The 17,741-nt window shown below is 46.7% G+C and overlaps 1 protein-coding gene across 1 annotated transcript; it reads left to right on the forward strand.

Moving 5' to 3' along the window:
• The first annotated feature begins 2,693 nt into the window (after window positions 1-2,693).
• On the forward strand, window positions 2,694-4,019 carry LOC129097257 (vomeronasal type-2 receptor 26-like). The gene is given in 6 exon segments (XM_054606056.1): window positions 2,694-2,717; window positions 2,826-2,949; window positions 3,092-3,588; window positions 3,590-3,761; window positions 3,764-3,814; window positions 3,817-4,019. Coding segments are annotated over 6 exon segments (1,071 nt in total).
• Window positions 4,020-17,741: the final 13,722 nt, after the last annotated feature.

The raw sequence follows: 17,741 nt of genomic DNA on the forward strand, positions 1-17,741 counted from the left end.
GTGTGTCTAACCGTTGTCATCAACAACTTGTGTCAGTTCCTTGCAGCAATCAACTGGCAGGCCGATGATCTCCACTTCAACGAATGGATCAATAATCGACAAAGAATGTGTGTGAAAGAGAAATGGGATATATTCAGATTTGGTTGTTTTTCTTTGTGAAAGGGGAGAGAAAAAAATTATTCTGACATGTTGAATTCTGGTTTGGGTCCCTTCCATGTGTGACTCACTGGTTATTTATGAAGGCGTATTTATTGATGGTCCTTATGACAGACTTGAACGGTATCTTGGAGGTCAAAGTGTAGCCGTGTTGCACCATCGGCTCTCCATCAGGACCATCCCAACAGTCCACTGCAGGGAAAATAAAACACTGCATCATGTTACTGTTCTCAGCTTCCAGTCTCTTCTCACTGTTCAGCTTTGAATATTGGAAAGACAGTCTATTTCAATTGTACTTGACGTCTCAGCTTTTTCTTATTCTCCTTACAAACACTGGCGTAAAATTATTCTGTGAAACAAAAAATCTTCCATAAACAACAGTAGCAGTGTTTGTTTTATTCAACTTTTAGCATATCCCATTTGAGGGTGGAACTGAGTTTGTTGCAATTATAAACCAGCTTGTCCAATTAAAATTGGACTTTTTCACAGCAGCCATTTTTAAATGCCATATTAGGAAAAGCACAACAATGACAATTACTCTGTTGTATGGAAGTGATGACAGTAATGCATGATACCATGACACCAGGAACAGAAACAGCTAAATAGAATACAGCCAAGCCTATTTTATTATTTTAACCTGTGCTTTTCCTCCTGTGATACAGTGGGTACGGAAAGTATTCAGACCCCTTTAAATTTTTCACTCTTTGTTTCATTGCAGCCATTTGCTAAAATCGAAAAAGTTCATTTTTTTTTCGCATTAATGTACACTCAGCAACCCATCTTGACAGAAAAAAACAGAAATGTAGAAATTTTTGCAAATTTATTAAAAAAGAAAAACTGAAATATCACATGGTCATAAGTATTCAGACCCTTTGCTGTGACACTCATATTTAACTCACATGCTGTCCATTTCTTCTGATCCTCCTTGAGATGGTTCTACTCCTTCATTGGAGTCCAGCTGTGTTTAATTAAACTGATTGGACTTGATTAGGAAAGGCACACACCTGTCTATATAAGACCTTACAGCTCACAGTGCATGTCAGAACAAATGAGAATCATGAGGTCGAAGGAACTGCCCAAGGAGCTCAGAGACAGAATTGTGGCAAGGCACAGATCTGGCCAAGGTTACAAAAGAATTTCTGCAGCACTCAAGGTTCCTAAGAGCACAGTGGCCTCCATAATCCTTAAATGGAAGAAGTATGGGATGACCAGAGCTCTTCCTAGACCTGGCCGTCCAGCCAAACTGAGCAATCGTGGGAGAAGAGCCTTGGTGAGAGAGGTAAAGAAGAACCCAAAGATCACTGTGGCTGAGCTCCAGAGATGCAGTAGGGAGATGGGAGAAAGTTCCACAAAGTCAACTATCACTGCAGCCCTCCACCAGTCGGGGCTTTATGGCAGAGTGGCCCGACGGAAGCCTCTCCTCAGTGCAAGACATATGAAAGCCCGCATAGAGTTTGCCAAAAAACACATGGAGGACTCCCAAACTATGTGAAATAAGATTCTCTGGTCTGATGAGACCAAGATTGAACTTTTTGGCATTAATTCTAAGCGGTATGTGTGGAGAAAACCAGGCACTGCTCATCACCTGCCCAATACAATCCCAACAGTGAAACATGGTGGTGGCAGCATCATGCTATGGGGGTGTTTTTCAGCTGCAGGGACAGGACGACTGGTTGCAATTGAAGGAAAGATTGTCATGACCATGGCCATGTCTCTGTTTATTCCTTGTGTTTCATGTGTTTTCCCTTGTTTGGTTATCTCTGTGTGTGTGTCTCTGAGGTGGGTGTGTCACCCCTCCCACTCTCTCACCACACTCTTCCCTCACTCACCTAATCACCTCATCAGCACAAGCATACTCACCTGCTCCAAGCCACACACCTGCCTTCTATCTACTCATCAACTCTGCAGTATTTAAACACCAGTCTCACACACACTCACTGCCAGATCGTACTCTGCATTATGCCAGACCTTCCAGCGTTATCCCCCGGACTGATTTCCCGTTGCCGACCCTGCCTGCCTGCCTGTCTGGACTTACCTGCCTTGCCTGTGCCCCGGTCAACGACTCAGCCTTCTGTCCCCGACCCTGAGTTTAACCTCCGCTTCCTCTGATTTCTGTCTGCCTGATCCCCTGCCTGTTTCCCTCTGTGAGTCTTATCCTGCCTGTCTGTATGCTGAGTTCTCTGCTTTAAATAAAGCTACAGAACTGTATCCGTCTCCTGGTCGTTCTGCTTTTTGGGTCCACACCACATTCCGTAACAAAGATGAATGCGGCCAAGTACAGAGATATAAGATAAGAAAACCTCCTCCAGAGTGCTCAGGGCCTCAGACTGGGCCGAAGGTTCACCTTCCAACAAGACAATGACCTGAAGCACACAGCTAAAATAACAAAGGAGTGGCTTCGGAACAAGTCTGTGACCATTCTTGACTGGCCCAGCCAGAGCCCTGACCTAAACCCAATTGAGCATCTCTGGAGAGACCTGAAAATGGCTGTCCACCAACGTTCACCATCCAACCTGACAGAGGATCTGCAAGGAAGAATGGCAGAGGATCCCCAAATCCAAGTGTGGGAAACTTGTTGCATCATTCCCAAGAAGACTCACGGCTGTACTAGCTCAAAAGGGTGCTTCTACTCAATACTGAGTAAAGGGTCACTCTTACAATCCCTTCAGTCACCCCTGTCAGTGTGCAGTGAGAGCTGTCCTCCAGGTACCCGCATGGCCAGAAAAAAGGGGCAGCCTTTTTGCTGTTTCAACTGTGTACCATGTTCTGAGGGAAAGTTCAGCAATGACACAGGCTGGTATTATTATAAAACCATATGTTAAATTATTGAATATGAATTTGTTTTTCTGAATCTTGCACTTATTGGTGCCCAGGTGATGCACACCCAACGTAAGTGTCAGTGTCCATGATGCTCTGTTTCCGTGTTTTCATATAGACTCCATGGAGTGCACCAGCTGTCCTGAGGATTTCTGGTCCAGCCCTCAGCGTGACCATTGTGTTCTTAAGAAAACAGAGTTTCTCTCCTACCATGAGCCTCTGGGTATCTGCCTGACAACCACCTCATTGTTGGGCACATTTATCTGTGCTGTTGTCCTGGGGATCTTCACCTATCATCGCAGTACACCCATGGTACGCGCCAACAATTCAGAACTAAGTTTCTTGCTCTTGGTTTCACTTAAATCATGTTTCCTTTGTTCACTACTGTTTATCGGCCATCCCAGGCTGTGGACATGCCAACTGAGACATACAGCATTCGGGATCAGCTTTGTACTTTGTGTCTCATGTATCCTGGTGAAAACAATGGTGGTTCTGGCTGTGTTCAAGTCCTCCAAGCCAGGAGGTGGAGCCAGTCTGAAGTGGTTTGGTGCTGTGCAGCAGAGAGAGACAGTCATGGTTCTTACTTCTATTCAGGCAGCAATCTGCACTGCTTGGATTGTGTCTGCTCCCCAAAATCCCCTGCTCACCAGCTCCCCATAAAAAGACTCAATACCAAAACGACAAGATACTTTATGAGTGTGCAGTCGGGTCCACCGTTGGTTTTGCAGTGTTACTGGGCTACATTGGCTTACTGGCTATCCTCAGCTTCCTGTTAGCATTTCTGGCAAGAATCTTCCAGACAACTTCAACGATGCCAAACTCATCACTTTCAGCATGCTGATCTTTGTGCTGTGTGGGTGGCTTTTGTTCCTGCTTATATAAACTCTCCAGGCAAATATGCAGATGCAGTGAAAGTATTTGCCATTCTGGCCTCCAGTTTTGGTCTCTTGTTGGCACTGTTTGGACCCAAATGTTATATAATCCTGCTGAGACCAGAGAGGAACACAAAGAAAGCAATCATGGGGCGAGGTGAATGTATCAAATAACGCTATCCACTCTGTATTTTCCATTCAACAAACAAAACTAGAAGCAATACATAATTAATAAAAACTTTTAAAAAAGATTGGATCTTACAGTATTATTGTCGTTTGTCTATGATCTTTTTTATTTTTTTTACAATTCACTGCTCTAGTCTTATGAGCTAAAATGACAAAAACTAAAATAACGAAATAACCATACCCTCCTCACACTCTAATTAGCAAAAACTGATCAATTTAACAAATGAATACCAAAAACCCAATCAAAATGGCCGAATTTGGATGTTGGTGTGTATAGATGCAGCAATGTCAAATCTAGAACTCATCATTAAAAAGGAACATAATCCTGGATTAAACCACCTTCATTTTCTAAATGCTCTCCTGCCCACGTGATGAACTACAGAGGAAAAAGAGAGTTGAAATAAAAAGGATTTTTGAAGACAAAGCCGCAATCAGTTTCTAAAATGACAACTATGCTACGGCAAAATATCATTCAGATTCTTTTTACTTTTTGTGTTTTTGTATTCACTGTTCTAAGCCGGCATGAAAAATAAGATCTGGTTTCGAGTGCCATAATTGTAATTAAACATGCTAGCTGAAACATTTACATCAGTAGTTTATGCCAGAGGTCAAAGTTTGGTTATTATTGGTTTTCCAATATGAATCAAAACATGTATTCTCATTGGACCGACTTCACAAGGGTTTGATTCCGGCAGTAATTTTATGAAAAAGAAATGAAATTTATGAAAATGCTTTCTTTTTTTTTTCTAAAATGCCACCTAAATAAGATGCATTCTTGTCTTTCAGGTATATACGTATCATCCGTACAGGTTTCATGCCTGTAATCATAGAAGTGCAATTACCAAATCCATAACATTGCAAATTGAACAGACTAATGTGGAAGTACATCTCTCCCACATTTTTCTGCAGAACTGATTATATCAAAGACCTGCCAAGTCACCTCGGGTGCCAGCCAGATACATCACCCTCCATCGAACAGACACAGTGCAAGGGAGGATGAATTATTTTACAAATAATATCTTGGTATGCTGCTACCATCTAGTGGACATACACATCCACATACATATCCATGGGAGAAATCCAATTGTTGAGTTTAATTTGGTTTGCTTGTCACACACAAATTTGGGATTATACCCAGTGTAAAGTAGCTCTTCTCATACTGTATATGTATTAAACTGCAAAGCAAACCTCATATTTTACAACTAGGCAAGTTGACGTTTTACTGGAAGGTGCATTTACATATAAAAAATCAATTGACATTTAAACAAACAAAAAAATGCACAATATATTATGGCTGTTGTGCAAATTTCAGTAATAAATGGTAAACTCCTCAATACCAAATCAATCTCAAATGAAATTAATATTAAGCCCTGCCCTTACTTTTGCGTATGTCCTGATGGGTGGTGTGCAAGATTAAACAATCCTGCAAGTGAATAAAAGACAAGCACATTAACCATAAGCCAAACAGGGCATGTTTAAGGTCAACCAAATGTTTTGAAAAAATGACATGGCAGGCAGTTAAATGAAACAGTTCAATCAACTACAGTTGAACAACGACAATTTGTAGAAAGTGTACAGTAGAGTTTTGTTTACATTACAAAAGGATCTTACCACTGGTGTTTGACAGTAGCAAAGAAACACCACAAACACAGCTGTTGTCACCGCGGCACCAGACACAGCTGCTGTAGTCAGGGTGATGCCCAACGTTTCATTAAGTCCAGCTGGCGAGGGATGCAGGCAGTTCGCTTAGCATTAGACCAAAACTCAGATGGACAATGCTCACAGTGAAGGGAGTCTCCCCCCCCAAGTGGTATCAATTATTTCTAACAACCGTCTTTGCAACTTAAGTTAACCAATGCCACCCTTTATGCAGCAAAATCAAATTTGCAGCTCGCTGAACTATGGAAACAATGGTACTGAAAAAATTCATGAAATATGGCATTAAAATTAGGGCAGTAAAGGACTCAACAGAAAAAATGTAATGAAAAACAAATGGTTTTCATGCTGTGAGTTTACAGTTTGGGAAGCAAGGCTGACTTTGCTCAGGCTCATCAAGCCTGGGAAAGCCCTCATTCAGCGAGCAAAAGGTCTCAGAGGACTAAGTTACATCACAATTAATTCAAGGCGGTTAAGTGAGGATGAGTCACAGGTGTGCAATTGCTCACCTCCATCATTGTTAATTTGACAAACATTTAAATCCCATTACACACAGACAGAGAGAAGACACAGAGGGGAAAACGAGGATGTGTCCATTTTAGTTCTTTTTCATGGTGTTGCAGATTATAGCTAACAGATTACCATCATTCTTTTTAACAAGAGACACATTTTTATACTATAGTTCCTGCATGCAATTCCACCTTTGGAACAAATAAAATAATAATAATGCTCAATCACGTGACTGATTTAACTTACATGAAAAAAAGTTTAAAAGAAGAAGAAAGAAGAAGAAAAAAGGTTGCAATATAGTCATTCTATTTCATTAAAGCCTTCTGCCTCTGCACTCTCGTGGCATAATCGAACTGGGGGAAATTGGATTTGACATAAACTTTGGGGAAATGATAACATTAACATACTCCTTCTATCCAACTCCAAATTATATAAAGTGCTGTGTAGAAACTACCTTCTTTGCTAACATATTACTGTACACTACCATCCAGGTTTTCTTGACATTAATTATTCAACATGAAAGTGGAATCTTCTTCCCTGTGGTTAGGGGATATAACTACTATATGCAGAGATTATATTCATATAATGCATGAGTATTTCATGGCATCTAATTAAAATGAAATGATATGAAGTTTTCATTTTAAAACTGACACATGAACAAGCCTGTTCATGAGAAAAAAGGTAGCCCTTTTTAGGCTCCATTTGCACTGACAATGATGAGGTAAAAGCCACACTCAACTCTCCCTGGTCAGCATTACACACATGTGATGAGAGGCAAACAACTCTTTCACACACCCATCTGCCTCCCTGATGGGAATAGGTGTGGGATGAGTGCTTAGCATGTGACTAGTGGACGCTTTGTACCCACACTAGTCCCATTAAACAAGCATAAGTGGGAAGTGCACCTACTACTTGAAAACTATTATTAAAAAAATAATAATTTAGCTCTAAAGGAAATTTGTCAAGTATACTAAAAACCCAGGTGATGAGGGGTATTTTGGTCTTGGGGACAATAAATATTTATACTGTCGCTAGGGATTCTTCATATTTGAGATTGTAGGATTGAACGTTTTTTGAGAATCTGTCAGGATTCAAATTCAGTCTGTCAATCTGCAGCCATGAATTATGTCAGTTTTAAATGGCATCTACAGGCTGGTATCAGACAGCAGTGACAAGAATACACAACTGACATGCTGTTTCATTGCCAGATGCCTAAGCAACAGTGGCACATCTTCAGTGAGCAGTGACATATGCAAGAAATGTATACATTAGGTCAGGCCACTGAAACAGCAGTAGGACACTGTCTGAACAAATTCCAAGTGGCTCTGGTGACTGATATATTAGCAAAGAAGATGAAACATGTGGATTAATGTTGTCAGCTGTGTATTTGATGGGCAAAATGATAAGACCAATCAAAAGAGCACTCCTTAGGATTTCGTAGCTATCGTTGGCTGAACACTTTTTAAGAATGTATTTGGGAGGAAAATATTTTTGTACAATGTATTTGTTGCTTCGTTGAACATAAAATTGAAATGTTATATTGTGTAATCTTAAAATTCCCTGTCTCTCATACACCAAACTTTCTCCACATTTCCTTTTCTGTGATGGTGGACGCTTAATGTATATAATGCCAAGATACAAATTGTTAATTACTGTATTTGATGCATAGTAAAGCTACTGTATATAGAGCATACAATTCAATTATCAGTAGAGAAAGAGAATGATGTTGCACAGCTGCAGAGTTAATTGCAGATGTTCATGAAAACAAGGAAGAAACCTTGTTGAGTAATGAGGAAATAAGCATTAGAGCATAATTGGATGGTATGATTGTTAGGGATTCATTAGAAAAGGACCCACTAGCAGACACACAGCTCTTGGTTCAGAGTATATTTAATTTAGTTCTCAAGCAACAATCCTAAGGGCAAAAACAGTCTCGTAGTCAATAGGCAGGCAGAGGTCAAAAATCCAAAAAGTCAGAACAGAGTCCAAGGCAAAGGTATCCAAAATCCAAACAGGGCAGGTCTAAATCAGGCAAAGGTCAAAAATCACAGGCAGACAGAATATAACAAGATTAACGGAACGCTGGAAAGGCTCAAGTATTAACTGGCACGATCTGGCAGAGACTCCAAGGCACACCGGACTTAAATACCCACAAACCAATCACCACAAACAGAAATCAGGTGTGCACACAAAATGGTGGGAAAACAAACAAAGACAGGGTGGAGTCAGGGCCACATGACTTATTAAAACAAAAACAGAAAACACATGACAACACCACATGATCAAAGTGTAAACAAAAAGCACATGTTGCTGGAAAAACAAAAACTCAACCAGCACGGTTACTAACAGTACCCCCCCTCTTACGGACGCCTCCTGGCGTCTTAACTGGGGGAATGGGATGAGTCTTTAGAAAGTCTCTAACAAGGGTACGGTCCAAAATGTACCCAGATGGAACCCAGCATCTCTCCTCGGGGCCATAACCCTCCCAGTCCACTAAGAACTGGAGGCCACGACCCCGACGACGAACGTCCAGGAGTTGATGAACTGTGAAAGTCTCTGAGCCATCAATGACCCGTGGTGGAGGAGGTGGCTTGGGAACAGGGCAGAGCTGGTTGCAGATGAAGGGCTTTACCCTGGACATGTGGAAGGTGGGGTGGATGCGGCGGAGGGTGGGGGGGAGTTTGAGTCGGACAGCAGCAGAGCCAATGACTTTCAAAATGGGGAAAGGGCCGATGAAGCGGGGAGCCAGTTTCCGGGACTCCACCTTGAGTGGAATGTCCCGGGTTGACAGCCAGACACGCTGACCCACGCGATAGGGGGGGGCCTTGGAGCGATGGCGGTCAGCTTGGCGCTTCATCCTGGTTGAGGCACGCAGCAGCGCTGTCCGTGTCCTCCTCCAGGTCTGATGGCAACGGCGGATCAAGGCCTGGGCAGATGGCACGCCGACCTCCACCTCCTGGGCAGGAAAAAGGGGGGCTGGTAGCTGAGACAGCACTCAAAAGGGGAGAGTCCTGTGGAGGCAGACGGGAGGGAGTTAATGGAGTACTCAACACAGGGTAGATGGAGGCTCCAGGAGGTTGGTCTCTCAGACGCCATGCACCGCAAAGTTGTCTCGAGCTGTTGGTTTGCCCTCTCCGTCTGGCCATTGCTCTGAGGGTGGAAGCCTGAGGACAAACTGACAGAAGCACCAATGAGAGCACAGAAGGCCTTCCAGAAATGGGATGTAAACTGGGGGCCACGGTCAGAGACGACATCCACAGGCAAGCCATGGTATTTGAAAACATGTGCTATTACCAGGATGGCAGTCTCCTTGGCCGAGGGGAGTTTAGGCAATGGGATGAGGTGCACGGATTTAGAAAATCGATCAACAATCGTGAGAATGGTTGTGTTACCGTCTGATGGAGGGAGGCCAGTAACAAAATCCAGTGCAATGTGGGACCAGGGCCTCTTGGGTATGGACAGGGGCTGCAGGAGACCAGAGGGAGGTTGTGTGGAGGTCTTACTCCGAGCACAGACAGAGCAGGCAGAGACAAAGGCACGGACAGGCCCTATGGTTGGCCACCAAAACCTCCTGCAAATGAAGGCTTTGGTGCACCTTGCTCCAGGATGGCAGGAAAGCCGGGAGGAATGACCCCACTGCAGGACCTGGGAACGGAGGGACATAGGGACAAACAGGCGGTTAACAGGGCAGTGACTGGGGGCTTGATTGTCCTGTTGGGCGGCGTGCACCAAGGTCTCGATCTCCCACTGAACTGCCCCAACAAAACGGTGGTCTGGGAGGATGTTCACGGGTTCGTCAGGGCTATCAGGAGTTGGGAAAATGCGGGAGAGGGCATCTGCTTTGCCGTTCTTTGATCCGGGGCGAAAGGACAGGGTGAAATTAAATCGGGAAAAGTAGAGAGACCAGCGGGCTTGACGGGAACTCAGACGTTTGGCAGTACGAATGTACTCAAGGTTTTTGTGGTCAGTCCATACCAGGAACGGCACTTTTGACCCCTCAAGCCAGTGCCGCCACTCCTCCAGAGCTAACTTGACAGCCAGCAATTCTCTATTGCCCACATCATAGTTGCGCTCTGGTGGGGAGAGGCGATGAGAGTAAAAGGCGCAAGGGTGGACCTTCTCATCCTTGACAGAACGCTGAGAAAGGATGGCGCCAACGCCTACATCCGAGGCATCCACTTCCACGATGAACTGGCGGTCTGGGTCAGGCTGTATCAGGATCGGGGCAGAGGTAAATCGCCTCTTCAGCTCTTGGAAGGCCTTCTCCGCAGCAGGTGACCAGGTGAATTGAACCAACGTCGAGGTAAGGGCAGTGAGAGGGGCAGCCAGGGCACTGTAGTTTCTAATAAAACGGCGATAGAAATTAGCGAACCCCAGGAAGCGTTGCAGCTCCCGGCGGGTCGTCGGCTGGACCCATTCCACAACTGTCCTGACTTTCTGTTGGTCCATCTCTATGGTTCCGGCAGAGACAACATACCCCAGGAAGGAAACTGTGGTGCGGTGAAACTCGCACTTCTCTGCCTTGACATAGAGCTGATTCTCAAGGAGGCATTGGAGGACCTGGCGGACATGGTGGACATGGTCAGAAAGGGAGCGAGAAAAAATTAGAATGTCATTTAAATAAACAAACACAAATTCATTAATCATATCTCTCAAGACATCATTAATCAGAGCTTGAAAGACAGCTGGAGCATTGGTCAAACCGAAAGGAACCACCAGGTACTCATAGTGGCCAGTAGGAGTATTAAACGCCGTCTTCCATTCATCGCCCTCTCTGATCCGAACGAGGTGGTAAGCGTTTCGGAGGTCCAGTTTGGAGAAGATGGAGGATCCATGGAGAAGCTCGAACGCGGAGGACATGAGGGGAAGAGGGTATCTATCCTTGACCGTGATGTCATTGAGACCCCGATAATCAATGCAAGGGCGAAGAGAGCCGTCTTTCTTGCTCACAAAAAAGAATCCTGCCCCTGCAGGAGAGGACGAGGGACGAATTATGCCAGCAGCCAACGAATCTCGAATATACTTCTCCATGGCCTCCGTCTCGGGTCGGGCAAGGGAGTAGAGTCGGCCCCTAGGTGGCGTCGTGCCAGGTAGGAGGTCAATGCCACAGTCATACGGGCGATGAGGTGGCAAAGCAGTGGCTCGGGACTTACTAAAAACGGTCTTCAGGTCCATATAGACAGGAGGGACAGCAGACAGGTCAGGGAATTCTCCTGGGGGGTCCCCTACTGGGGCAATTGGAATGTAGGCTCGGCGGAGGCAGAGAGATAGGCAGGATGGGCTCCAGCCCAGAATCTTGTTGTTAACCCAGTCAAGGTGAGGATTATGTTTCCTCAGCCAGGGACGACCGAGGACTACAGGAGCATGAGGAGACTCAATGATGTGGAGCTGGATCGATTCATGATGATTGCCAGAAACAAGCAGGGACACAGGAGCAGAAACATGGGTAACATCAGCCAGCTTCTTACCATTGAGGGCGTTGGCCACAAGGGGAGAGTGTAAAGGAAGGAGAGGCAGTTTCCATTGAGCAGCCAGGGAAGCGTCAATAAAGTTCTCATCAGCCCCAGAGTCAATGAGGACAGTGGGCTGTTGTTGCTGGCCTCGCCACTCTAAAGAGGCTGGGAGAAGGACCGAGGAGGACTTGAAAGAGGCAGCGCTCACCAGTACTCCTCGTCCTACTGATGAGCTTTGTCTTTTACTGGGCAGGAGGAAACGTAGTGACCAGTCTCCCCACAGTACAAACAGCAGTTGGAGCTGCGTCTTCGCTGTTTCTCAGCAGCAGAGATGTGGTAGCGGTTAATCTGCATAGGCTCAGGATCCGGGGTTGGACGTGCAGTGGAAGGCAGAGCCCGTAGAGTAGGCAAGGCAGGTTGAGGAGTTGTCCCCTCACTGGGTGCTCTAACCGGGCCACTGGAAACTCTCCACCTGCGGCGCAGCTGCAGCTGGGAGTCCACACGGATAGCCAGGTCCACAAGGGCATCAAAGTTGATGGGAGACTCTCGGGCAATTAACTCATCCTTTAGATTTTCAGAGAGGCCATTGAAAAACACATCAAAAAGGGCCTCAGTATTCCATCCACTAGAGGCAGCAAGAGTCCGAAACTCTATGGCATAGTCAGACACAGAGCGATTACCTTGCCGAATATGCAGCATCTCCCGTGCTGCCTCTCTGCCATGTTTGGAACGGTCAAAAACTTTCCTCATCTCCTCTGAGAATGTGGTGAAAGAGTTACAGAACGTCGCTCTGGCATCCCAGACTGCTGTGCCCCACTCTCTCGCCCGCCCGGACAGCTGGGTGATGATGTAAGCCACCCTTGCTTGCTCTGTAGGGAAAGCAGATGGTTGTAACTGAAAGATCAGGTCACATTGAGACAAGAACGAACGACAGGTTCCGGGTTCCCCTGAATAGTGTTCTGGGGGGGGCAGATGGGGCTCTGAGACAGGCAGAGTGGGCCGTGGTGGAACAGGCTGCTGAGGAGGTGGTGGCGGTGGGGTTTGAGACAGCTGAAGTTGTTGTACCTGGGCTGCGAGGTCTGTGAAACCAGCTGACATGGCCCCTACCATTCTTCCAATCCCCTCTAGTAGCTCTTGTTGTCTCCCCAGCACGACTCCATGTTGCTCGAGTACTGTCTTGAACTGAGCTGGTTCCGCTGGGCCCATGTTGGCCAGGTCGTACTGTTAAGGATTCAGTAGAAAAGGACCCACTAGCAGACACACAGCTCTTGGTTCAGAGTATATTTAATTTAGTTCTCAAGCAACAATCCTAAGGGCAAAAACAGTCTCGTAGTCAATAGGCAGGCAGAGGTCAAAAATCCAAAAAGTCAGAACAGAGTCCAAGGCAAAGGTATCCAAAATCCAAAATCCAAACAGGGCAGGTCAAAATCAGGCAAAGGTCAAAAATCACAGGCAGACAGAATATAACAAGATTAACGGAACGCTGGAAAAGCTCAAGTATTAACTGGCACGATCTGGCAGAGACTCCAAGGCACACCGGACTTAAATACCCACAAACCAATCACCACAAACAGAAATCAGGTGTGCACACAAAATGGTGGGAAAACAAACAAAGACAGGGTGGAGTCAGGGCCACATGACTTATCAAAACAAAAACAGAAAACACATGACAACACCACATGATCAAAGTGTAAACAAAAAGCACATGTTGCTGGAAAAACATCCTGGTAGGGTCTCCCAAGGCAAAGTGGTCTCGGGGGAGGGGTCAGACTAAGAGAGATTCACAAAACCCCAATGAATCGGACGATGCAAAGTTGTGGCACCTCGCCCGGAATAGGGAAAACGGGGCACCCTCCTGGAGCCAGACCCGGGAGGGGAGCTCGCCGGCGAGCGTCTGGTGGCTGGGCCTTGGCACATGGGGCAGCCCGAAAAAGCTACATCGTGCCGCCACCCTGTGGGCCCACCACCCGCAGGGATAGGCATTGGGGTCGGGTGCAATGTGAGCTGGACGGCAGGCTGGGGCGGGAACCTGGGCGTGCTGACCCCTGGCATCACAGACTAGCTCTAGGGACGTGGAATGTCACCTCTCTGGCGGGGAAGGAACCGGAGCTGGTGCGGGAGGTGGAACGCTACCAGCTAGATAGAGTTGGGCTCACCTCCACGCATAGCACCGGTTCTGGAACCAAACTCCTGGAGAGGGGCTGTACTTTTTCCTTTTCCGGAGTTGCCCAGGGTGAGAGGCGCCGGGCGGGTGTGGGGATACTCACGAGCCCCTGGCTGAGCGCCGCTGTTCTGGAGTTCTTCCCGGAGAACGAGAGGGTCGCCTCTCTGCGACTGGGAATCGCAGGGGGAAAGTCTCTGACTGTCATTTGTGCCTATGCACCAAACGGCAGTTCGGAGTATGCGGCCTTCTTGGAGTCCTTGGGTGGTGTTCTGGAAAGGGCGCCGACTGGGGACTCCATAGTTCTTCTGTGAGACTTCAACGCTCACGTGGGCAACGACAGAGAAACCTGGAGGGGTGTGATTGGGAGGAACGGCCTGCCCGATCTGAACCCGAGTGGTGCTTTGTTGTTGGACTTCTGTGCTAGTCATGGACTGTCCATAACAAACACCATTTTTGAGCATAGGGAGGTGTACTTGGTACCAGAACACCCTATGCCAAAGGTCTATGATTTACTTTGTAGTTGTGTCATCAGACCTGCGGCCGTATGTCTTGGACACTCGGGTGAAGAGAGGAGCAGAGCTGTCAACTGATCACCACCTGGTGGTGAGTTGGATCAGGTGGCGGGGGAGGCTGCCGGACAGACCCGGTAAACCCAAACATGTAGTGAGGGTGAACTGGGAACGTCTGGCTGAGGATCCTGTCCGCAAGGTCTTCAACTCCCACCTCTGGAATAATTTCTTGTGCATCCCGGGGGAGGCTGGGGATATGGAATCTGAGTGGGCCATGTTCAAATCCTCCATTGTGGAAGCTGCTGCTAGGAGTTGTGGTCGGAAGGCGATCGGTGCCTGTCGTGGCGGCAATCCGAGAACCCGCTGGTGGACACCAGCGGTGAAGGAGGCCGTCAAGCTGAAGAAGGAGGCCTTTCAGGCTTGGTTGGCCCAGGGGTCTCCTGAATCAGCAAGCAGGTACCGGCTGCAGGTACCGGCTGCAGGTACCGGCTGCAGCTGCGGCGGTTGCTGAGGCAAAAACCCGGGTGTGGGAGGAGTTCGGCGAGGCCATGGAGAAGGACTTTCGAATGGCCTCAAGGAAGTTCTGGCAAACTGTGAGACGACTCAGAAAGGGGAAACAGGGCTTTTCTCAGGCTGTGCTCAGCAGGGGGGGAGAACTGCAGACCCGGACTGGGGATATTGTCAAGCGGTGGAAAGAACACTTTGAGGAACTCCTGAACCCGACCAACATGTCCTCTGTGGAAGAGGCAGAGTCTGAAGTCTCAGGGGAAGACTCGTCCATGTGCCTGGCGGAGGTCGTTGAGGTAGTTAAAAAGCTCTTCAGCGGCAAAGCGCCAGGAGTGGATGAGATTCGACCGGAGATGCTACAGGCTCTGGACATTGTTGGGCTGTCTTGGTTGACACGTCTCTTCAATGTCGCGTGGAAGTCAGGTACAGTGCCTGTGGAGTGGCAGACCGGGGTGGTGGTTCCCATTTTCAAAAAGGGGGACCGGAGAGTGTGCTCCAATTATAGGGGTATCACACTGCTCAGCCTCCCCGGGAAAGTTTACTCCAGGGTGCTGGAAAGGAGGCTCCGTCCGATTGTCGAACCTCGGATTCAGGAGGAGCAATGCGGATTCCGTCCTGGATGTGGAACAGCGGACCAACTCTTTACCCTTGCAGGTCTGTTGGAGGGTGCATGGGAGTTTGCTCATCCAGTCTACATGTGTTTTGTGGACTTGGAGAAGGCCTTCGACCGTGTCCCTCGGGGAGTCCTGTTGGGGGTACTGCGTTACTACGAGCCATTCGGTCCTTGTATGACCAAAGTGAGAGCTGTGTCCGGATACTCGGCACAAAGTCGAGCTTGTTCCCAGTGCGTGTTGGCCTCCGCCAGGGCTGCCCATTGTCACCAATCCTGTTTGTGATTTTCATGGACAGGATTTCAAGGCGCAGCCGGGGGGAGGAGAGTTTCCGGTTTGGGGACCTCAGAATCGCATCCCTGCTTTTTGCAGATGATGTGGTTCTGTTGGCTTCTTCAGAATGTGACCTTCAGCACGCACTGGGGCGGTTCACAGCCGAGTGTGAAGTGGTCGGGATGAGAGTCAGTACCTCCAAGTCTGAGGCCATGGTTCTCTTCCGGAAAATGGTGGATTGCACCCTCTGGGTTGGGAGTGAGTCACTGCCCCAAGCGAAGGAGTTCAAGTATCTCGGGATCTTATTCACGAGTGAGGGTAAAATGGAGCGGGAGATGGACAGGCGGTTCGGTGAAGCATCAGCAGTGATGCAGGCGTTGTACTGGACCGTTTTGGTGAATAAGGAGCTGAGCCGAAAGGCAAAGCTCTCGATTTACCAGTCCATCTACGTTCCAACCCTCACCTATGGTCATGAGCTTTGGGTAGTGACCGAAAGAATGAGATCGCGAATACAAGAGGCCGAAATGAGCTTCCTTCGTAGGGTGGCTGGGCTCAGCCTTAGAGATAGGGTGAGGAGCTCAGACATCCGGAGGGAGCTTGGAGTAGAGCCGCTGCTCCTTCGTGTCGAAAGGGGCCATCTGAGGTGGCTCGGGCATTTGATCAGGATGCCTCCTGGACGCCTCCCTTTAGAGGTTTTCCAGGCACGTCCAACTGGTAAGAGGCCCCGGGGTAGACGCAGAACACGCTGGAGAGATTATATATCTCGTCTGGCCTGGGAACGCCTCAGGGTTTCCCAGGAGGAGCTGGAAAGTGTTGCTGGGGAGAAAGACGTCTGGAGGACCCTCCTTAGCTTGCTGCCCCCGCGACCCGGCCCCGGATAAGCGGAAGGAAATGGATGGATTATATTCTGACCAAAAAGAAACTGTAGGTTTAATCCTGAGCTTATTGTACCTACCCTAAATTCCTGACAAAGACATACTCTTACTCTACCCAAAATAGCAGATAAACAGAACAAACAAAAATATCATAAAGGACCACAACATTATGAATCAGGAGCAAATAAAAATAAGATTTTAATTGTCAGTCCATGTTGGTCAAAATGAAAAAAAAAAGAAACACAAATACATTTTTGTTTTTACGTCATGGGTTTGTAGTTCGAAATTTACTGACTCGTGTAGGTTAGTAAATTGCTTATTCAGCCTGTGTTTACCAGAGATAGTTTATTACGTGTAATTCTGTGGAAATGTAATTTGACGAAATCCATCTGAAAACTTTGCTGCTTTATACTCACTGTGTCTGCCCCATGACCACTCTAATTAATTAATTGAAAATTAAATAGAAGAGTAGTTAGACACCCTCTCCCCATTTAAGAGTAGGCTTCAGACTTTCTTCTTTGATTACGCTTATACAGTAGTTGGGTCTTGCTCAGGCTTCCCTTGGACTAGCCCCTTGTTGCTATAGGCCTTGAATGCTTGGGGACTCTCTCTGATACACTGAGCGGTTCTCTCCTCCTCTGCCTCTACATCTGTATGTGTTCATGTCCAAATAATGCATGTTGCTTACTTGGCAACTGGGTCAAAGGACAGGATGCCATATGTTGCATAGATTGGAAACCCCCGTTAGACAAATTTGTGTTTTGTGATATTAGGCTATATAAATAAGATTTAGTTGAACTGACCCTCTTTCATCAAACATATAAAATCCCCTTCTTGGATACTTGCTCTCTCTCATTGAAAACAACCCTAGGATACAGTCAGGAATAGTTCTTTCTTTTTCTCCAGACAGTATTTGTAGGGTTTTAAAGTCTACTAGGTCGAAACATTTTAAAAGCTACATCAACTATTGTGATGACAGCCGCAGTTATTTAAGATAGTTTTACTTATTTTAATTATATGCCAAAACATACAACATTGGCCCACTGTGAAAGTAATAAATCTATTTATTTATATTATTTACTTTCAATGATTGTATGTATAGCATTTTGAAAATAGTGCAACATGGTACACAAGATAGATAATCTTTCTAGA

This window comes from Anoplopoma fimbria, chromosome 1, assembly GCF_027596085.1.
Source record: "Anoplopoma fimbria isolate UVic2021 breed Golden Eagle Sablefish chromosome 1, Afim_UVic_2022, whole genome shotgun sequence".
In the NCBI taxonomy this organism is placed as follows: domain Eukaryota; kingdom Metazoa; phylum Chordata; class Actinopteri; order Perciformes; family Anoplopomatidae; genus Anoplopoma; species Anoplopoma fimbria.